The following is a 23,188-nucleotide window of genomic DNA, read 5'->3' as shown; positions in this document are numbered from 1 at the left end:
TTTCCATGTGATAGATAAAGTTATAAAGATGACGAGAAAGCGTGGTGAAGGAGCGAACAAGAATCTGCACGGGCAACCCCAACATTTCCAAACTTCTAGACATACCTACAGATGTAGTGCCCAACTGCTTGCTGCTTGGAAGTACTAGACTTTGCTAAGCTCAAGTTTTCTTTTTCTCTAAAAATAATTTGTTTGATCATGCTGCATACTTCCCAAAGAGGTATCTTGTGGCCCACATACTAAAGATCATTTGTTTCCCACATGAAACACAGAGAATGCGGTGCAGGATCTCCTAAAAGCAATTCCTACCTCCCACAGCGAATAGGCTTGTCAACAACCCTGAAGCCACTAACTAGCTTGAGTTTGGACAACCCAGTGAAGAACTGCTTTATCAGTTAGACGACTGTATCTCTTTCTACAACATGGCTGAAATAATGGAATAACAAACCTCAGAGACTTCCCACCATAAGTCAAATACAGTACCTGTTCTCTGTCTATATCACAATTCCCACATTGGTTGATACAGCACTTCCTGGCCAAAGAAGCATCACCCCGTCTATCTTGAACTGGAAGGATGACCATTTACAAATTTGGTTTTGGATGTATTCTAGTAATGGGACACATCTGAAGACATCCTTAGGATCTGTCCTACCACCACTAGTTCGTGGACATAATTTGTATTATCAAAGGATATCCAATATCTAGAAGGAATTACCTGGATCTAACCTATTTTAGATAACCGACAACTAAAGGCAATCGATAAATAGATTGACCATTAACAGAAGTTAAAATTCTCAAACTACTGTACCGTGCTGAGGTTGTCGGCTCACCGTAAGAGTATTTATACGAAACCACGAATGGATGAATTTTTATTTGATAGCTCATATGGTTCTCTGTATCGTGAATAACCAATTCTGCAAAGATAGTAGCTGAGAAAACAGAGGCGACTATCTCATTGTAAAATATGATTGTTCCAACACAGGAACTTACCTCAAACTACTTTCATAGGAGTTACCTGGAACCTCCTCTCAATCGACCAGAGTTTTGTGTAGTTTACCCTACTCCCGTTTTCTGTAATGGTAGGCCTAGGCGGAAGGTTACGTGCCCTGAGGGCAATGCCGAGGCAGGCCACATGTGAGCTTGGGTCACGACCTTCAGTAAGTTCTCTGGTCGCGTCGTGATATCTCGACGCTCCTCATATCTCAGTGCGACCCTTTGTGTTGTGTACCGCGTGTGTGATCACGTGTCCCGTTGTGCTCTCCCTTGTGCTTCGCACTTTAACTTGTGTTCCCTGGTGCTTTCCTTGTGTTCCCTTTCTTTTTCCTGTGTCTGGCGGTATTGAGTTAGTGTGAGATGGAGCATACCCTGTCCTGAAGAATCTCTCTAAGAGAATTCTGGACAGGGAAGCTAAGGCTCTCCGGAACCTGACTGTGTGGGATGAAGGTCTTTTCCCCCTTAAGAAGACGGAGGAGGTCGTTGAGAAACTGGCTAAGAGGAAGGAGACCGAATTACCGAAACACCAGTCGATGAGAAGACCTGGGTTTAGAAGACCTGCTTCCGATGCTCCTTCAACTTCTCGCTCTTCCCCTACGCAAGTAAGGAGAGACTTCTCGGCATCTCTGTGGTCGCAGACAACTCATCCCACCCGAAGGGGAACCAACTCAGCTCCTTCCTCATTTAGGACAGTCTACCCTTCAGGCAGGAGAGGACGTTCATCCCGAAGGAGGTAGAGTGAGAGGCCCCTCTCTCCTGCCCAAGCCTCAGGTAGGGGGATGCCTCAGACTATTTTGGCAAGCTTGGAAACTTCACGGTGCAGAACCGTGGACGGTGACGGTTTTAAAAGAGGGCTACAGGCTTCCTTTCCTGGCGGATCCACCTCCCCTTATACCAGCAAGTCAGGCGGAGTGGTTGGCCCCCAAGGACACCTTGAAGAGAGCAGCCTTGAAAGAAGAAGTCTCCTCTATGTTTGAAAAGGGAGCAATGGAGACTGTTCACTTACCAGGTCCGGGGTTCTACAGTCGGCTCTTCCTGGTAGAGAAAGCAACGGGAGGTTGGAGACCAGTGATAGACCTGTCAGCCCTCAACAAATTCATACGAAAAACCGACTTCAAGATGGACACCCCGAAGTCGGTTCTGGAGTCCTTGAGGGAGGGGGATTTCATGTTGTCCATAGACCTCAAGGACGCCTATTTCCAGATTCCAATCCATCCAGCAGCAGGAAGTATCTCCGGGTGAGGTGGGGCACCCAGATCTTGCAGTTCAGAGCCCTGTGCTTCGGACTCTCCTCAGCCCCCCAGGTATTCACGACGGTCTCCGTTTGGGCTCACGAACGGGGAATCCGTCTAATTCGGTACCTGGACGATTGGTTACTCTTTTCTTCCTCAGAGGAAGTCTTGAAGCAACAGGGCACGTATCTTCTACACTTCTGCAAGACCCTGGGTATCACCATCAACCTGGAAAAATCTCACCTGACCCCAACCAACAAGATGATGTACTTAGGCATAGTCCTAGACTCCTTACTGGTCAGAGCCTTTCCGTCAGTAGACAGGTTGAACAATCTGGACCAGGTCCTTTACCCCTTCCTAGCGGACCAACCCAGAAGGGCAAAGGATTGGCAGAGGTTGATAGGCCACCTAGTGTCTTTGGAGAAGCTGATCCCTCAAGGGAGACAGAATCTCAGGAGCATTCAGTGGAACCTAAAGGATCTCTGGGATTAGTGGAGCTCCCCCTACAAGATTGTCCCGATTCTTCCAGAAACAAGACAGTCCCGGGAATGGTGGCAGGATCGTACGAACACTCTCAAAGGAATGCCGTGTCTTCCGGGCCTCCGGAACTTCTCCTCTTCACAGACGCCTCAAAGGAGGGGTGGGGAGCCCATCTCCTAGGGAAGGCTGCGAGAGGAAGTTGGACGAAAGTCGAGAAAACCCTTCACATCAATGTCCTGGAGATGAGAGCTGCCCAGGAAGCCTGTCTGTACTTCGGGAGTCTCCTAAAAGGAAATACAGTGGCTCTGATGTCGGACAACGCCACAGTGGTGGCGTACATAAAGAAGAAAGGGGGATTGAAGTCAAAGGAGTTGTGCGTTCTCGCATTGCAAATCTTAAAATGGGCCGAAGAAGAACAAGTCAAGTTGACGGCGAGATTCATTCCGGGAAAGAAAAATGTACTGGCCGACGGCCTCAGCAGGATAGGCCAAGTGGTGGGAACAGAATGGTCCCTTCACCCGGAAGTAGCGAAGTTCATCATTTGAATGTGGGGATCTCCGGTAATGGATCTCTTCGCAACAAGGCTGAATACACAACTTCTGGTATTCTGTTCTCCTGTCCCAGACCCAAAGGCAGCATTGGAGGACGCCTTCCAGCACAAGTGGGACAACTTAGACGTGTACGCCTTTCCTCCTTTTGCTCAGATCAGGCAAGTGCTCAACAGAATCAGGACAGCCAACAACCTAAAAATGACTTTGGTAGTGCCCTGGTGGCCGGAGAGGGAGTGGTTCGCAGATCTAAAAGGACTGGCAATGCTCCCTCTGTGGCCTCTTCCAGACAGATCAGACCTACTGAGGCAGCCACACTTTCTAAGGTTCCACGAGAATCCTCAGTCCCTTCGTCTACACGCCTGGAGGTTATCCAGCGCCTTCTGAGGAGACAGGGATATTCGGCGAAAACAGCAGACAGAATGTCTCGGTACCTTAGGTAGTCCTCAACAGCAGTATACCAAGCAAAATGGGCAGCTTTTACAAGGTGGTGTGCCTCAAGAAAAATCAAGCCCTTGGAAGCATTGATCCCTGACATTGCGGACTTTCTCGTCCACCTCAGGGATGAGGTGGGCATGTCAATTCCAGCAGTGAAAGGAGTACGGGCTGCTCTAGGACAAGTTTTTCTCTTGAAAGGAATTGATCTAGGGGCTTTTAGACATATTTCAATGCTCATCAAGAGTTTTGAGCAGTCTTGTCCCCTCTTTTCGTCCAGGGTTCCTCAATGGAACGTGGCTAGAGTACTTGATATGCTTAGTAAGTCCCCCTTCGAACCCTTGAAGGATATAGTGGATAGGAATCTTACGCTTAAAGCGGTCTTCTTGTTAGCGCTGGCCTCAGCGAAGAGAGTAGGAGAGATCCATGGGTTGTCCTATGAAGTAGAACATTCGAGGGGTTGGCGAGATGTCTCCTTCAAGTTTGTACCTTCATTCGTAGCCAAAACTCAAAACCCCTAAGTTTGAGGGCTTCTCTATTCCAGCAATTCCCAGATCGGACAATCAGGATGACTTGAAATTGTGTCCAGTCAGAGCTATAAGGAAATATCTGAAAAGGATGGCTAATCTATGTCAAGGTATAAAGAATCTTTTCGTCTCCACAGGTCCGACTAAGAAACAGATTTCTAAAAACACCATTTCCTTTTGGCTCAGACAAGTCATCATCAAGGCTTACACTGGTGTGGGTCTACCAGTGCCAGGAAGACCCAGAGCACATGACGTTAGAGGTATTAGTACCTCTCTAGCTTTTGAAAAGAACATGTCAGTAGCACAGATTCTTAGAGCAGGCACCTGGTCAAACCAGTCGACGTTCACGTCTCACTACCTCAAGGAATGTACGAGGAAGTCCCTAGATGGGTTTTCGATTGGTACAGTTATCTCCGCGCTCCAACCGGTTTAACGGCCCAAGACCCAGGTTCAATCGTGGATATCAAAACCATCAGACACAGGTGCGATCTTTTCTATCTCCCCCTTGTCTTCGCTTTTTAACTTTCTTTCCTTGAGAGCTTGTGACCAGTGGTCCTGCACAACCATGTCCTAATTCTTCAAGCACTTCATCACGGAATTTCGAAGGGTGAGTACTGATACACTAATATGAGCTCTTTGTGTAGTTTATCCTACTATCCAGTTTCTTAACCATTAGTACCTAGTCCCCTGTCTAGGTACGTGTCATCCCGTCAGTTGGGTCTTAAGGCAGGTAGGCACTCCCACCTCCTAATTTGTAAGTCTCCTATGAAAGTAGTTCGAGGTAAGTTCTTGTGTTGGAACAAATCACAAATTATTAGTAATTTGTATTTTTCCTAACATACAGTACTTACCGAGAACTACTTTCGGGTTATGGCCCTCCCTTCCTTCCCCGAGTGCCTCACTGACCTTTGGTATTTTTACTTTCAAAGAACTTACTGAAGGTCGTGACCCAAGCTCACATGTGGCCTGCCTCGGCATTGCCCTCAGGGCACGTATCCTTCCACCTAGGCCTACCATTACAGAAAACGGGAGTAGGGTAAACTACACAAAACTCAGGTCGATTGAGAGGAGGTTCCGGGTAACTCCCATGAAAGTAGTTCTCGGTAAGTATGTTAGGAAAAATACAAATTACTAATAATTTGTGATTTTTTAAAAAGTTAATTGTGCTTCAGAAAAGCATTTTATACTTTTATTTTCAATTTCGGGTGCATTTCAACAATTAACATTTAGTGACTATTTTATCACTTTTGGTTGTGTTCAGCTTATCTCAAGTTGTTGCTATGGAGAATATGCGCTCATGAATAACAAAGAGTATTATCAATATAAATTTTTTAATTTTGTTCAAAACATTTTCTTAATGAATATTATAACAGCACCAGTATGTTGAAACATATCATACTTTTCATACAGCTTTACTGTAGTGATAGTAATGTACATATATTACATTAATATACACTACAGTATCAGCGAGTGTTGTTAGATACGAGCAACAGTGTGGCGCTGACTTACGTGTCATGAGTCGTCTTACCTTGTACTTGAAGGTGTGTTAATGATGTACAATTATCTTTGAAAAGTAATATGAACTACAGTACCACGATAGAAACCACATGAAAACAATTTAGTGCTGTACAGTGGGTTACCTAGTGTGTTAATCAAGTGGTCTGTTTTTGGGAATTCTGAGTTGACCCACCCCAGGGCACCAAGTATTCGCTGATTTTCTCTCTTTGCGGGTGTCCCAGTTACATAACCCCTATGGATAAGGGGGGCCAGTATATAAATTCACTCCAGAAAAGCATCTTTATTTTCTTTTTTCCTGAGGAAATGTTAATTTCTTTTATCTTTTTTATCTACTATATTTGGATTTGTTGAATGTGATAAACCCTAATGTTTTTCGTTTCAGATTGTAACTAAGGGTAACGATCAAGTCTCCATTTCTTCAAAATTTGAGTCACGTGATGATCCAGCAGTTGTAAGGAATTATGGAAAATTACTTGTTGAAATGGCAACCATAATACCAGATGGTAATTATACAAATGTTGATTTTATTTGTCCTCAAGCCATAAAGTGTTTATAAAGTGTGACTTGGAATTGTCAGATTGGGATGAAGTAGTGTAACATTTTAGATATTTTTCATTGGACTATATATGAACTTATTAGTGGATTACTACCAAATGTTTAAATGAATTTTAATTTTGCTTTTCATCTGTTCACTAGTTTGAATTTTATCAGAATAGTTAATAATAATTTTAGTTTACAAGTTAGACTTAGAAAGTGTTTGATATTTAGGTGATCTTAGACATTTATAACCATGGTACTGTATTGTATTTTAATTGGTAACATTTGCCTTTTTTTAGGGATGGTCTGTTTCTTTACCTCATACTTGTATTTGGAAAATGTTGTGGCAACGTGGTATGATCATGGAATCATAAATGATCTACAGAGGCATAAACTAGTATTCATTGAAACGCAAGATGATGCAGAAACTTCCCTTGCATTATTGAATTACATGAAGGTATGTGAAAGATTTTCATTGATATGATTACAATGTGTAAATTGTAAGTTGTTCTGACACCAATACAAACCCTCTTCCTTTAAATAGGAGTAAACAACAGTATTGCTGACCCAGCTAGGTAGACAGAAACATCCTATGCAGGAAGCTAGCGGGAGTGTAGGGGAGAGGAGGGTTACCCCATTCTTTTGCATGGACCAATTCTTCATTCTTTTCTCAGCTGTGGCCTTGAGGGAATTGAGCCACTCCCGAGACCCGATATGACCTTTGTGTTTTTCCAACTTTTTTTGTGTTCTATTGTCTGTCTGTGCATTTGTGCTTTGATAGAGCAATCGTACGAGATGAGGAAGCATGACAAACAACGTTGTGGCACTTTCATGACTCAGCATAAGGTTGACCTCTATTCGACTTGTGCCCCATGTGTTCCTAATCCTCAACCTGCCTGGAATCTAAGGACTGGCAAAAGGAACAATGGGCGCTCTCTGTTAGGAGAAGAAAGAAGACGGAGAGGGATCACTTGCCTTCCAAGATGGCACCAGAGACATCCAAACCTAGTGTGGTTCTCTTTCGGCCTCAAAGGTTCCCGTATGTCGGAACTGCTTTTGGACCACATCAGGGGTGCCGAACAAGAGGAGGAAACCACCTGTTTAAGGTGCTCTTGCTGAAAAGCTCTGGGTGCGAGAGACAGGAACCATCTTCCCCTTCATCGCCCAAGCCTGTCTCTTCAGGGTCTGAACTGGATGTTCCAAGGCCTAGGTCTCCTTGGAAGGACACATAGAAGGCTTCTCTCTCACCTGTGAAGAATAGGAAAATAGGATATATCCAATCCTTGGGTTATTCTCCGCTTCGGGTTGAGGAAAACTTATACGATATGAGTTTCTCGTGTTACTAGGTTGGCTGCGTGATTTTTCACTCTTCCCCAAAGACATAGCACACAAAAGCAAGAGGTCCAAGGTTACCACGCGGACTCAGGGCAGCGCACAAATGAAAGATTTTAAGATATCTCCCTCCTTACGTGTGAAGCACCACGTGGACTCCTGGGATTCATTCCTCACGTGTCATCCCGGGGCTGAGATAGCACACCAGGCTAGGCTACTCTCACTTCTAGGAAGAGTGCAGAACAGGGTCCAGAGAGCGGAAGAGGGAACGCTGCCAATCCTTGCCCCAACGCACTTACACGCAGACTTCCTCCTCTTCTGAGAGGGAAGGAGAGCTAATCTCCCACCTCCTTTCTCCTCCTCCCTTCAGAAATGAGGAACACACTCCAGGGAAACATTCCATTTTTCATACTGTAGGCCTAGGCTATTCATGAGGGTTCAAGAGATAGCACCCCAGCATAAGATCGAGGAGGTTCCCAGTACCTCCACCAGATGCTGGACCGAACGCAAGTAACACCCAACTTCGGCGCACAGGGAACCACCTGCTATGAGAAATGTCAACTGGCAACGATAAGGAGAGAAATGCTATCACTGGCAGATGCGAGGGACTCTCTCTACAAGTCGACCTTGTCAGTAGCCTTCATCAAGAGAGGGATTGTTCACCTCAGAGGATCTCCTGAAACTATTCTTCTTTGTCTACATCTTTTCCCACTTCTATGTGGGGTCGATGTTTTCATTCTGATTGTACTCACTGACCATAGTTGTTTTGGCTAATTTTTCATGGCCAGATTGTGCTGTGCATCCTAATAGATGGTCCTTGCCCAGTATCACAAGTATCATCTCCCCATCACCAGATTGAATCCAGGATCGATGGAGTGAAGCCGAACAGGACAGAGAAGAGCGGCCAACAAGAAGAGAGTGCCCACTCTTACTCCAAAGGAGACTCCCTAGGGAGATTAGATTCAGCCGCTCCTCTTATATCAGGAAGATCTCCTGAGAAGAGACCCCAGAACCATCACTCTCTTAACTAGGTCCCTCTGACAGAGAAAGCTTTGCAGCGAGTAATAACCGATTGATTGATTGATTTAAGGTTTTCTGGAATCAATCAATAACAGACATCAGAGTTGAATAGTCTGAGAGAACAATTCCAGATGCTAGTGAAGCAGGCAGTCACGACGATAGATCAATTGTATAGGTGATTATGGGAGATCAGGTGATCAAGTACGTTACTGCTCTTGTTCAACGTGATCTTGGCTCTGAAGGAGTTGGATGAGCTGATAGCCAGCCTTAGGAATTCCCTAAAAGTGAACAGGTTGGCTCAACTCCTTTCAGCAGCTTGGGCCTGGCAGAGGAAGTATTACTGTCTTGAGGAGGCAGTGCCCAACAGCCTCCCAATAGAGGGTAAAATCTATATTCTTACCCCAGGATGGACAGTGGAAAGGCTCAATCAGGAGCCATGGAGGCAGCATCTTTGGCAACGCCCATGCTTGAGAACAGGGTTACCCATCTCCCTTACACTTCTGCTAGCCTCCCACACAGGATATTTTTGTTTACCCAGCCGGGTCAGCGCTGCTGCTGTTTACTCCTATTTTAAGGACTCGGGTTTGATTAGATTTGTTTAGTTGTTTTATGAAATTGGGAATATTGTCAGCACTTTTGTAACAGTATTTAGAGATCTTGAACTAGTATCTAGCAAATAACACATACAGCAAAACAAATTTTATTATGCTTAATGAATGACTTGAACTGTATCATCATCAAATGAAATCTAGTGTCAGTAATGTTTAAACATGTTAAAACAATTCCTTTTATTAAAAAGTTTTGGATGTTTATTTAAACTGCATGGAAATTCGGGCTCACTTTAGTATACAGTATGTTATTCAAGATATATTGAATCATGCTTCATAATTATTTATTGGAATCATATTTGTGCAACAGTGTATTTGAAATAGTGTTGCACTTCATAATTGCTCCTTGTCACTTCCAAAGAAAATTGTTCAGTTGGACATATTTGGGTGTTAAATTGTGTTCTCTTCGAATGCCAGCCAATTAAGTACAGTAATGTCTGCATCTTCAATTTAGTTGTTTCTAGAGCTTGAAAGTAATTGGAAATTTGCTTCTTAGCAGAAAGGTATGAGTGAATTTAGAAATATTAAAATGTCAAAGACTCAAAACACTGTTTGAGTAATACCTTTTTTTCAATATTTAACTTAGCCGGTGATTATAATAGCTGCAACTCTGTTGCTCGACAGAAAAAACTCTACGGAAAAATTCGCCAGCGATCGCTACACAGGTAGGGGGTGTACTCAACAGCGCCATCTGTCGTTCAGATACCCAGTACTCATTGTAAACAAAGAACTCAATTTTCTCTCTGTCGGGCTACCGGCAAGACCTACTAATTCGCTGTTGCTAACTGGATTTGTTTTCACAACTATTTGGTGAAGTACACTATTCTAGTTTTGAGCTTTCGCTATGCAGGTGTTTTATCTTCATCTTAAAACTTGAACTCGTTTTGGATAGATTTAATTATGGTGACAAAGAGAGTATGGTCTTTCTTTCACTTTTAAATGGCCGACCCTTCCCTTAGACGGAAGTGTGTTTAGGCTTTTAGTAATTATCTTATCACGTTATAGATTTTCCCCTATATATTTTATATCTCTCCGCCTTTATTAGGCCTCTTCGATTAACTTTCCATTTTTTATAAACATATAAAATAAATTTTAATGCTTTGTTTATATAGACCTTTCCTGAGAGTAGGCGGTCCTAACTTGGAAACCGAAGTTAATCAACATTGAGCCCTTTATATCGTCTTTAGCTTTTAAAGAGCTAAGGATTTAAAACTTTTTAAATGTAATATTTTATGAAAGAATTTCTTTGATAGTCTTCGTACTGTTTTCAAAGATGAACTAACGTTTAGTTTTTTATGCTACGCAGTTGTTGACGTTCAGGACGTTCAACATGCGCTCTATCGTTACGATAGAGAGAGAGTGTATCACGGTTTCACTTTGCAGTAAGAGTAAATCGATTCTGACGTTTTGTTCATTCTTTCTTAGCTTAAATGTTTTAAATTCTATTTTAAAGGAACTTTTTATTTGAAAAACCTTTCAGTTTTTTCCTTTAGTCAAATAACATGTTTTTTTGACGAAATATAATTGGGCTCTTCTCTTAGGTGCGAAATCAAGAGAGAAAGAGAGAGAGATAGAGACGGAGGGAGAGAGAGGAGAGAAAACGTTCCGTTCAAGCGGGTAACGTTGTTCTCGTGTTACTCTCGTCCCTAGTCTCTGTACGGGGAGGAAGGATAAAACGTTTTTAGGTTTTTATTCTCGTCCCCAGGCTATGTGCGGTGAGAGATTGAAAACGTAGTTATATGAACTAGTGTTTAGTCTCTTTCCCAGCCACTGATTTTTCTTTTTATCTTAAAATATGTTTTCTGTTTTTTGCTGGTATTATGAGCTTGCATTATACGACTAATTTCTCAATTACTACCTTTTAATGAAGGGTAGAATTGCGTGTTTCAGGTAGAAATAAGTGCAAAACAGAAAATCGAAGTGATAAAGTGATATGCGCAAAGTGTTACAGTGTTGCGTCCGAGGCGCAAAGTGTTACAGTGTTGCGTCCGAGGGTTCGTCTGTTCGTGCCTGTCTTTCACCTAGTCCGGGACCTCTTGCAAGCTCCCAAGCCCAGGGGAGAAGTAATGTCAAACGACTTATGGGTTCGAGAGGCCTTGACCAACGAACAGACGTTTTTCCCTCTATGGTATCGGGTGTTTCTTACCAAGATCTCCCCTACCATAAGACGAGAGAGACGTTGTTTCTCCTCGCCATCCGTAGGCTTTTCGCATAAGAAACCTGTCACAAGGTTTCGAAGCCCTTAAGCGAAAGTCAGTCCTTTCAAGACAGGTCCAGCGTCCTGGTTACAGCCATTAGGACAGCTCTGACCCTATGCAGTCATCGGATAACTGCTCGCCGCCTAACAAAAGCGTAACACAGACTCCGAAAGTCTTTTTTTGTAGGCAAAGTGTTGCGGTCACAGACGTTACCCTCGTCTATTACCACAACCATTTCCGTTGATCCTTAAGGGGTTGTATGGCAAATCATGCAGTATATGCTTGCCTCCCTTATGGAAGACTATTCTGCCGATTAGTCCGTTGAGTCTAGCCGTTTATCTCATCGATATCCTGGCTTTCAGCCAACCTAACGTTCCTTTGTGCTTACTGTTGACGTTGGCGTAGCTTAGTCACGTCAGTCAGGTTGTTTAGAACCACACTCGATGCGGTCTCGTGTGGTTTTTCAGCCGCATTTGGACGTTAGGCCACTGGCTGATGCTCCTGTTGACGTTCTAGACGTTCACTAACAATCGGAGTTGACTTGTTTTGACGCTGTGCGTCAACCTCCGCATTCTAGAGTTGTTTTGACTGCTCAGTCTAGGCAGTCAAAGCAGTCTCGAGTGGACGCTGTACGTCCTCACGCACCTGTTGTGGTTGACAGTTCAGTTGTTGACAGTTCACAGACTGTCTAGCAGTTACATGACGTTGCGTTCTGGTCCGCTACTAATGCACCAGTGAGAGACTCAGCTTTTATCGGACAAGATTCCTGTAGATGAGGAAGTTGCTGTTCTCCCTCCTACTGATATTCCCTTGAGGACTCTGTCAGATGGAGAGGAGCCTTAAGCTGCTTAGCCTCCTATGGACTTTAATTAAATCATGATGATTTTTTTAAGGATCTTCGTCCGGATCTTGTAACTGCTGCTCCTCGTTCGCCTAAACGTCAGAGCTTACACTAGGCCTAGCTACTTCGAAGCCGTTGTTTTTAAGCTAGTGCTCTCTCGCTCTCCTAGAGAGCGTTACGTTGGCTAGGCGACTGGTTTTTCACAAGGAGGAGTTTGGGGGATACAGCCTTTGCTTTCCCTTCTTTTAAACTGGTTTATAGAGCGAGAGTCTGATATGACACGAGAGAAGTTCTCGGCTTGGGAGTTCATGCCTTTGCCCAGATAGACTTCTCAATTCTGGTAGACTCTCCCTGGCGCCTAGCCAGGAGACGCTCCAAGTTGTTTACAGGTCAACTTCTCAGCTGTTGTCAAGCCTTTGAAGTTTTGCTGTACTATTATGTCACGCATAACAAGGCTTTCAGGGATGGTAAACGGTTCCGCCTCAGTCGCTAACCCCGTCTGTTGCCACACCTGCTCCCGTAGACCCTAAATGGGCTTTGCTGCAAGACATGCAGTCCAAGCTTGCGTCCTTGATAGAGGACTTAAATGCGGAGAAGAACCTTCTGGCCAACAACCTTCCAACCGGTCGGTTGTGCGCCCTGTTGACGCTGAGGTAACCTACTCGCGTCTGCCAGTTGAGGTGGTTCCTCCACCGATGCGACCCAGTGTGGGTTGCCAGCCGCACGTTGACGTTAAGCGACGCTCGGAGGTGGTTGTTGACGTTCAGGACGTTCAACAACCAGCAGAGGTGACTTGTTGTGACGCAGTGCGTCAACCTCAGCAACCCGGTAGGGTGTTGACTGCACAACCCAGACGGTCTAGACAGTTTCGGGTTGACGCTGTGGTTCCTCGCGCACCCATGGTTGTTGACAGTTCACAGACTGTGCAGCAGTTCCATGATATTGCGTCCGGCTCCGTCACGCATCCACCAGTGCGACCGGATTCAGCGAGCCAGACGTTGCCCACTCCGTTGCCGTTTCCTCATCAGTTTCGGATGAGGAACCCTCTGATGAGGACGTTGCTGAACAACAAGGCGATCAGCCCCCAGCCCTGCTATCCATCCAGAAGATGCTGAAGAAGGAACGCTGCTCAGTCAGGCTGTGGATGAGTCTGGTAGGGACGCTGTCATCCGTGGATCAATTTGTGTCACTAGGAAGACTACACCTCCGTCCTCTTCTATACCATCTAGCTTTTCACTGGAAAAAGGACAAGACGCTAGAAGCGGTCTCGATCCCGGTTTCCGAAAAGATAAAGTCTTGTCTGACTTGGTGAAAGGACAATATTAACCTAAGAGAGGGTCTTCCCCTGGCTGTTCAGACTCCCAACCACGTTCTCTTCTCGGACGCATCGGACGTAGGCTGGGGTGCGACATTAGACGGTCGGGAATGCTCGGGAATATGGAACTCGAGTCAAAGGACAATGCATTTCAACTGCAAGAAGCCTGGCAGTACGTCTGGCCTGGAAAAGCTTCAGGTCTCTCCTTCAAGGCAAAGTGGTGGAGGTGAACTCGGACAACACCACGGCTTTGGCGTACATCTCCAAGCAAGGAGGGACCTACTCTCTGACGTTGTACGAGATCGCAAGGGACCTCCTCACCTGGTCAAAAGGTCTAAATATATCACTAGTAACGAGGTTCATCCAAGGCAACTTGAATGTCATGGCAGATTGTCTCAGTCGGAAGGGACAAATAATTCCAACAGAATGGACCCTCCACAAGGATGTATGCAAGAGACTTTGGGCCACCTGGGGCCAGCCAACCATAGATCTCTTCGCAACCTCGATGACCAAGAGGCTCCCAATATTTTGCTCACCAATCCCGGACCCAGCAGCAGTTCATATAGATGCCTTTCTCCTAGATTGGTCACATCTAGATCTATATGCATTCCCTCCGTTCAAGATTGTCAACAAGGTACTGCAGAAGGGACAAGGTTGACGCTAGTTGCTTCCCTCTGGCCCGCGAGAGAATGGTTCACCGAGGTACTTCGATGGCTAGTAGACGTTCCCAGAACACTTCCCCTAAGGGTGGACCTTCTACGTCAGCCACACGTAAAGAAGGTACACCAAGGCCTCCACGCTCTTCGTCTGACTGCCTTCAGACTATCGAAAGACTCTCGAGAGCTAGAGGCTTTTCGAAGGAGGCAGCCAGAGCGATTGCTAGAGCAAGGAGAACATCCACCCTTAGAGTCTACCAATCGAAGTGGGAAATCTTCCGAAACTGGTGCAAGTCAGTATCCGTATCCTCGACCAGTACCTCTGTAACTCAAATAGCTGACTTCCTCTTATATCTGAGGAAAGAACGATCTCTTTCAGCTCCCACTATCAAGGGTTACAGAAGCATGTTGGCATCAGTCTTCCGTCACAGAGGCTTAGATCTTTCCAACAATAAAGATCTACAGGACCTCCTTAAGTCTTTTGAGACCACGAAGGAGCGTCGTTTGGTTACACCTGGTTGGAATTTAGACGTGGTACTAAGATTCCTTATGTCAGACAGGTTCGAGCCGCTACAATCAGCCTCCCTGAAAGATCTCACCTTAAAGACTCTTTTCCTGGTATGCTTAGCCACAGCTAAAAGAGTCAGTGAGATTCATGCCTTCAGCAAGAACATCGGATTCTCATCTGAAACGGCTACATGTTCTCTACAACTTGGTTTTCTAGCCAAAAACGAGCTGCCTTCTCGACCTTGGCCAAAATCGTTCGATATTCCAAGCTTATCGTATGGTTGGAAATGAACTAGAAAGAGTCTTATGCCCTGTAAGAGCTCTTAAGTTCTATTTAAAACGAACTAAACCTTTACGAGGCCCGTCTGAAGCTTTATGGTGTTCAGTTAAGAAACCATCTTTGCCTATGTCAAAGAATGCTTTATCCTATTTTATCAGACTGTTAATACGAGAAGCTCATTCCCATCTGAATGAGGAAGACCAAGCTTTGCTGAAGGTAAGGACACACGAAGTTAGAGCTGTCGCAACTTCCGTGGAATTTAAACAAAATAGATCTCTGGAAGTATAATCGACGCAACCTATTGGAAAAGCAAGTCAGTGTTCGCGTCTTTTTATCTTAAGAATGTCCAGTCTCTTTACGAGAACTGCTACACTCTGGGACCATTCGTAGCAACGAGTGCAGTAGTGGGTGAGGGCTCAACCACTACAATTCCCTAATTCCATAACCTTTTTAATCTTTCTCTTGAAATGTTTTATTGTTGTTTTTGGGTTGTCCGGAAGGCTAAGAAGCCTTTCGCATCCTACTTGATTTGGCGGGTGGTCAAAGTCATTTCTTGAGAAGCGCCTAGATTAGAGGTTTTGATGAGGTCCTGTTGTATGGGTTACAACCCTTGATACTTCAGCTCCTAGGGGTCGCTCAGCATCCTAAGAGGATCGCGAGGCTCCGTAAGGAAGACGTACTTAAAAAGGCAGAGTAATTGTTCAAGTCGACTTCCTTACCAGGTACCTATTTATTTTGTTTAGTTATTTTGATAACTTCTAAAATGAAATAAAAATTCTTAGCTCATATGATGTAAACATATTTTGCTGGTCTCTACCCACCCCCCTGGGTGTGAATCAGCTATTATAATCACCGGCTAAGTTAAATATTGAAAAATGTTATTTTGATAATAAAATAAATTTTTGAATATACTTACCCGGTGATTATAAATTAAAGGACCCTCCCTTCCTCCCCAATAGAGACACAGTGGACCGAGGAGAAAATTGAGTTCTTTGTTTACAATGAGTACTGGGTATCTGAACGACAGATGGCGCTGTTGAGTACACCCCCTACCTGTGTAGCGATCGCTGGCGAATTTTTCCGTAGAGTTTTTTCTGTCGAGCAACAGAGTTGCATCTATTATAATCACCGGGTAAGTATATTCAAAAATTTATTTTATTATCAAAATAACATTTTTCTTTGGAAATGTGTAAAACATTAACAGTTTAATCAAAAACTTGATGCTGTATTGTTTCAGGCCTGTGATAAAGGTAGAGGCGGCGTTCTACTTGCCGTTGCAAGAGGAAAGGTCTCTGAAGGAATCGATTTCGATCATCATTATGGTCGCTGTGTAATTATGATGGGGATTCCGTTTATGTATACTCAAAGTCGAATTCTTAAAGCTCGTCTGGAATACCTGCGTAGCCAATTTAATGTAAGTAATGTACAGTACTAGAATTTGTTATGGAAATATATATAATTTAGACAACAGTTTTGATACAGTACCCTTGATGTCAAAAAAAAATTTCAAAAGATTGACAAAAAGGAATGGAAATTTAAACAAGTACAGTAATACTGCAATTTTTTTTTATCTTCTTATAGTTTTTAAAAAAATTACTGTTTTCCTAGTTTCGAAGGTCGTGTGCTTTGATACTTTCTTGTATTGCAAAATGTGAACCATATATAAAGGGATTTTTTTTCCACAGATTCGAGAAAATGATTTTTTGACCTTCGATGCAATGAGGCATGCTGCACAGTGTGTAGGACGAGTCATGAGGGGGAAGACGGACTATGGAATAATGTTGTTCGCTGACAAGCGTTTCTTCAGAGCAGACAAACGGAATAAACTACCTCGTTGGATCCAAGAGTACCTTACTGATCATGCAAGTGATCTTTCAACAGAAGAAGCTGTACAGGTAAATTATAGGAAATTCTCTCTCTCTCTCTCTCTCTCTCTCTCTCTCTCTCTCTCTCTCTCTCTCTCTCTCTCTCTCTCTCTCTCTCTCTCTCTCTCTCTCATAAAACGTTAAAGATCAAAATTAGAGCACTAGGCATCATTAACGAGCCAGCGGAATGGATCGAAGATTGGCTAACAAACAGAAAACCGAGAGTTGTAATCAATAGAGAAGCTTCAGGGGGCAGCTCTTACAAGCGGAGTAAATCAAGGATCCGTCCTTTGCCCAGTGCTATTTCTGATCTACGTTAACGACGTGGATTTAGGATTAACTTGTACAACTGCCAAATTTGCCGACAATACTAAACTAGGCATAAATGCTGCGAACTCAGAAGATGTAGAAGCCTTAAGAGAGGATCTAATGAAGCTAGGAGCATGGTCCAGAAAATGGCAAATGCCTTTCAACTGTTGGAAGTGTAAAATCATGCACATATATTAAAGTAACCCACAATCAGATTACTCGTTGCTGGGTAATGAACTAGAAAGTGTGGACCAGGAGAAAGATCTTAATATTATTATCAGCAAGGATTTGAAGTTCACCATACAGAGCATAAAAGCTGAAAAGAAAGCACAAAAACTAATTGGTTACATAAACAGACAATTCAAATACAGAAACAAAGATTCTGTACTACAGCAGTACACATCACTAGTAAGACCCCAATATTAAGGCAATTTGGATACATACTGGAATCAAAAAGATACACCACAACTCAATGTGACAATTTCTTCACATACAAAATAGAAAATACTTGGAATAGACTTCCAGCGATGTAGTAAACAGTAACATGGTAAATGAGTTCAAGAATAAGTTATACAAGATCATAGGAACTCTAAATGCTTAAAGTAAATCGCTCTACTAAGGAGCAAACGGAGTCTGCGGATGGACTAAAAGGTCTTTGAGACATCCAAAATCGTTGTAACACACTCTCTCTCTCTCTCTCTCTCTCTCTCTCTCTCTCTCTCTCTCATAAAACGTTAAAGATCAAAATTAGAGCACTAGGCATCATTAACGAGCCAGCGGAATGGATCGAAGATTGGCTAACAAACAGAAAACCGAGAGTTGTAATCAATAGAGAAGCTTCAGGGGGCAGCTCTTACAAGCGGAGTAAATCAAGGATCCGTCCTTTGCCCAGTGCTATTTCTGATCTACGTTAACGACATGGATTTAGGATTAACTTGTACAACTGCCAAATTTGCCGACAATACTAAACTAGGCATAAATGCTGCGAACTCAGAAGATGTAGAAGCCTTAAGAGAGGATCTAATGAAGCTAGGAGCATGGTCCAGAAAATGGCAAATGCCTTTCAACTGTTGGAAGTGTAAAATCATGCACATATATTAAAGTAACCCACAATCAGATTACTCGTTGCTGGGTAATGAACTAGAAAGTGTGGACCAGGAGAAAGATCTTAATATTATTATCAGCAAGGATTTGAAGTTCACCATACAGAGCATAAAAGCTGAAAAGAAAGCACAAAAACTAATTGGTTACATAAACACAATTCAAATACAGAAACAAAGATACTGTACTACAGCAGTACACATCACTAGTAAGACCCCAATATTAAGGCAATTTGGATACATACTGGAATCAAAAAGATACACCACAACTCAATGTGACAATTTCTTCACATACAAAATAGAAAATACTTGGAATAGACTTCCAGCGATGTAGTAAACAGTAACATGGTAAATGAGTTCAAGAATAAGTTATACAAGATCATAGGAACTCTAAATGCTTAAAGTAAATCGCTCTACTAAGGAGCAAACGGAGTCTGCGGATGGACTAAAAGGTCTTTGAGACATCCAAAATCGTTGTAACACTCTCTCTCTCTCTCTCTCTCTCTCTCTCTCTCTCTCTCTCTTTCTTTTTTTTTTTATGCTTTTTACATGACCACATCAGTGTATTGAACTATTGGGACATTGTGGATGTAAGGTATTAATTGGATTACTTATACGATCTTGCAAACCTTTATGTTGGAAAACTTAAGGATATACTTTTACATGAAGCTGCAGTTAGGGAGCTGAAAATTTTAGATTGGACTTTTATTGGGGAGCAAGTAGAAAGGTAAAATCGGGAAGACCAGTGTAGTTGGAGACCAAATAGACACTACAATTAGCCATTAGAATTTCATACACTGGAACTGTTGAAATATGTTCCAGTTAGGACCCAAAGACTTACATGTCTGTTCATGACAAATCTTCCATCTAAGTAACTTTTAAGGTCTTTTGTAAATATTCTTTATTGGATTGATGTTTGCTTTGTATAATATAGAGTCTAAATGTTGATGTATCTGAAGGAAGGTTTATTTCAACCCATATTGATCATAGATCACTGATTGAAGCCATGCATTTGACTGATCATTGTCATGCTCCAACGTAATGATTGAATGATTTTGCTTGCAGACCTAGCAGTCACAAAACTTTTAGTTTTAAGATATTGGAACTCATAAGTTGATATTTTCTTCTTTTACAGAGCTCCAATGTAGATTCTTTGTACAGTATACCTGTTCTGTGATTGATGTTGAAGGAAAGCAACTCTCAGAGTAGCCTTCCTTTGTCCAAAGGGTGTTCAATTTCATGTGCAAGTACACTAGTTACCTCCTCATCCAACATATTCTGAATGACCTGTGTCTTTAGGAATTAATTCACAAAAACATTGAATTCACGATCCTCAAAGCATTCTACTTGCTTTGTATTTGTCAACATAGCTCCACCCTCTGGTTATTATTAGGTAGAGATGATGATGATGATTATTATTATTACTACTACTTTGTAAGCTACAACCTTAGTTAGAAAAGCTGGATGCTATAAGCCCAAGGGCTCCAGCAGGGAAAATAGACCAATGAGGAAAGGAAATAAGGACACAGAATAGCATGCCTGAGTGTACCCTCAAGCAAGTGAACTCTAACCCAAGATAGTGGAAGACCATGGTAAAGAGACTATGGCACTATCCAAGACTAGAGAACAATGGTTTGATTTTGGAATGTCCTTGTAGAAGAGCTGCTTACCATAGCTAAAGAGTCTCTTCTACCCTTAGAGCACCATTTTGTAATGACAAGTATTGTATAGAAGTACTGTAAGAGAAAATTGCATATTTGCAGGCATAGGTGTCATTCACTTATGCTACAGTGTTTAAGATTGATGGGATACTGTTACTCCTTTGGGTCTTGGTGACTTTTAGTTAGTTAAGTATGCTACTAGATTATCTTTGTGGGTATGATGTTTTACTCTGCTCTTTTCAGATGATCAGACCGTGGCTTCGGCAAATGGCTCAACCATTCACTCGAGAGGATCAGCTTGGAGTGTCCCTCCTTACCCTAGAACAGCTGAACTCATTAGAAAATGTTGAGAAAGTTCAAAGGAGAGCACAGCAAACAGTATAAATTTGCAGTTATATCTCAGAGAATATTTTGATAAAAGTGATGTTTACATATTAAACAGAAAAATTTAGATATTTGTTTTATTTATTTTTTTTATTTGAGTTTGCCTTTTGTTTTGGTTTCTATATGTATCCTTGGAAATTTTCTCAAATAAGATCTAAATTAGTTCTTGTTAATTATACTGTGAACTTTAAGTGCATTGCTTGTATGATATCTAACTTATATACAGGTACAGTACTTGTTTAAGATTCCTTGGTATTTTGTACTACTAAACCTTGGAAGAATCCAAATATATTAGTAATCATGTAATAGAAATTATGAAACCAAATTTCCAGTGTCAGGTCAAGTAAAGCAATAAAATTTAAAAATATTTTATCACAAATTACAAACACATCAAGTGTTACACAGTAGTACCAGTCAGAAGGATGGAGTCTGTGAAGTAGCTATGAATAGGCTCTACATTCATTTGTCTACTTGCAGAAAGGATGATAGATAAATAGTAAAAGGGAGAACATACTTTTTCAGTCTGTATATGGTCCTTTGGAAGTACTTAGTGATATAAAGTATTTGTATACATTTTGAGATCAAATCAAAGTTAAATGGAACTTTGTGAAGTATCTTATTAGTCTTAGAAGGTTTCATCATGGAGTAATTCAGACTGCCAAAACTCATGCTAATTCCAAGATGCTGGACATTAGATAAGATAGATGCAAAAAAAAAGAAAAAAAAAAAAAAAAAAAAAAAAAAAAGAGGGCATCGGTACTAGATAAATCTTTGGACACATAATAGACAACTGGAGGTTTAATGAAGTGCCTATAGTAAAACACTATTTTCAATATTAATCTTACCCGATGATCATGTAGCTGTCAACTCCGTTGCCCGACAGAAATCTACGGACGGGATACGCCAGCGATCGCTATACAAGAGGGGGGTGTACTCACCAGCGCCATCTGTGGTCAGGTACTCCAGTACTTCTTGTCAACACCACCTCAATTTTTCCTCTGTCGTGCCGCCGGCAAGACCTACATGGATACGCTGTTGATTTTGGAGTCTTTGTTCACGGTTTTGGTGAAGTATTTGCTCTAAAATTTAGCCTTCGCTGTACAGGAAGCTTTTTCCTTAGCTTAGATAGCTTTTGGAAGTAAATTGATTTATTGGTTAACGATCTTTGCTTTACTTTGGAATTCCCCCTTGACTGTTCTCTAAATTCAAGATGTCCGACCACTCTCAAGCTCCTAAAATTAGGCGATGTAGTGTTAGGACTTGTAATAGGCGTCTTCCGAAGGCCTCTGTTGATCCTCACACCGTTTGTTCCGACTGTAGGGGAAAATCCTGTCAGTTGGAAGATCGATGTGGGGAATGTGCTGGGCTTTCGGAATTCGATTTTAATGAATTCCTCAAGTATACGACTAGGTTAGAGAGGGAGAGAGTTAGGAGGAGTTCTTCTCGCTCTTTGGTTTATTCCTCCCCCCATGACCCTCAACCTTTTCCTTCCCCTGTGGTGGTGACCCCCGAACCTGCTACGAGTGCTCAGCCTGATATGACGGATATGTTGCGTGCCATTCAGGCTCTTGGTGATAAGGTGGAGTCTTTAGTTAGTGACCACAATCTTCTCTTGGCAGATGTCAAGGAACTTAAAGTGAAAAGTGCAGTGGGAAGTGTTAGTGCCAGTGCTGTGCCTAGTGTCAGTGTCAGTGTTGCGCATGAGGATACTTCTGTGCGTGCCAGTCGTCCTCCCAGTCCGGGACCTCTTGCAAGCTCCCAAGCCCAGGGGAGAAGCAAAGTCGAAGGGCAAAAGGGTTCGGCAGGCCTTGATCGGCGCACAGTTGTATCCTCAGTGGTTGCGGGCGTATCTGATAGAGATCGTCACTTCCACTCCCAGACGATTGAGCCCTTAAATTCCTCGTCTGCGGAAGAAGTTTCCAGGAGGAAACGGTGGACCCAGGTCTCTCGACCTCTCAAACGTAAGGTCCCGTCCGAGCTAGTCCAACGGCCCAGGTGTAGCCACTGGGCCAGTTCGGACTCGCCGCAGTCATCTGATGACTGCACACCTCCTAAGAGAGGTAAAGCGGTGCCTCAACAGGCCTCTGCTCCAACTTCTGTGGACCCCAAGTTGTCTATGCTGCAGACTATGCAGTCTCAGCTTGCGGCTTTGATGCAGGAGTATCAGGCAGAGAAGGTTAGCACACCTCCTCCTGCGAGCGCTCCTCCACCTCTGCGCAGTCCTCCCTGCCAGACGTATGTTCTTGAGGCTCCTCCTGCTTCCATGCGTGAGCTGCCGCATTGGGAGTTGCCAGGTTCCAGCGCTATGCAGCAACCTCCTCTACCCTTGAGGCAGGAACCTCTTGCTATGCGGCAACCTCCTCAACCCTTGAGGCAGGAGCCTCATGCTATGCGGCAACCTCCTCTACCCATGAGGCAGGAGCCTCATGCTATGCGGCAACCTCCTCTACCCATGAGGCAGCAGCCTCATGCTATGCGGCAACCTCCTCAACCCTTGAGGCTGGAGCCTCACTCTGCGCAGCAACCTCCTCAACCCTTGAGGCAGGCGCAACCCTTGAGGCAGGAGCCTCATGCTATGAGGCAGCCTCCTCAACGCATGCAGCACGAGCCTCTTACCATTCAGCAGCCGCATTCTTCGCAGCATGAGCCTCTTCCCATACAGCATGAGCCGCATACCATGCAGCATGAGCCTCATGCCTTACAGCATTCGCTTCTGACCACGCTTGCTCCTCAGACCACCGCAGAACCTCCCTCACCCCAGCCTCATGACTTTGTCATTGCCAGCCCTCAGTCTCTTCAGCAGAGGCATGATGATGGATCCGCAAGTGCGCATGCACCCGTT

General features: G+C 43.4%; 1 protein-coding gene across 5 annotated transcripts in view; it reads left to right on the top strand.

Annotated features, from left to right (window-relative positions):
- The window catches only part of Xpd (general transcription and DNA repair factor IIH helicase subunit Xpd), a 436,267-nt gene extending 415,854 nt beyond the window's left edge, over window positions 1-20,413 (top strand). For all 5 annotated transcript variants that reach the window (XM_068381754.1, XM_068381755.1, XM_068381756.1 and 2 more), the window contains 5 exons: window positions 6,116-6,236; window positions 6,570-6,727; window positions 16,265-16,441; window positions 16,713-16,922; window positions 20,206-20,413. In XM_068381754.1, coding sequence (XP_068237855.1) covers window positions 6,116-6,236; window positions 6,570-6,727; window positions 16,265-16,441; window positions 16,713-16,922; window positions 20,206-20,346 — 807 coding nt within the window. In that variant the 3' untranslated portion in view covers window positions 20,347-20,413. The remainder of the gene's footprint in view (window positions 1-6,115; window positions 6,237-6,569; window positions 6,728-16,264; window positions 16,442-16,712; window positions 16,923-20,205) is intronic.
- The last annotated feature ends 2,775 nt before the right edge of the window (window positions 20,414-23,188 follow it).

The sequence above is a fragment of the Palaemon carinicauda genome, chromosome 10, assembly GCF_036898095.1.
Source record: "Palaemon carinicauda isolate YSFRI2023 chromosome 10, ASM3689809v2, whole genome shotgun sequence".
Classification (NCBI taxonomy): domain Eukaryota; kingdom Metazoa; phylum Arthropoda; class Malacostraca; order Decapoda; family Palaemonidae; genus Palaemon; species Palaemon carinicauda.
Note: the sequence above shows the minus strand (reverse complement) of the source record. Positions and strands in the feature narration are given on the sequence as shown.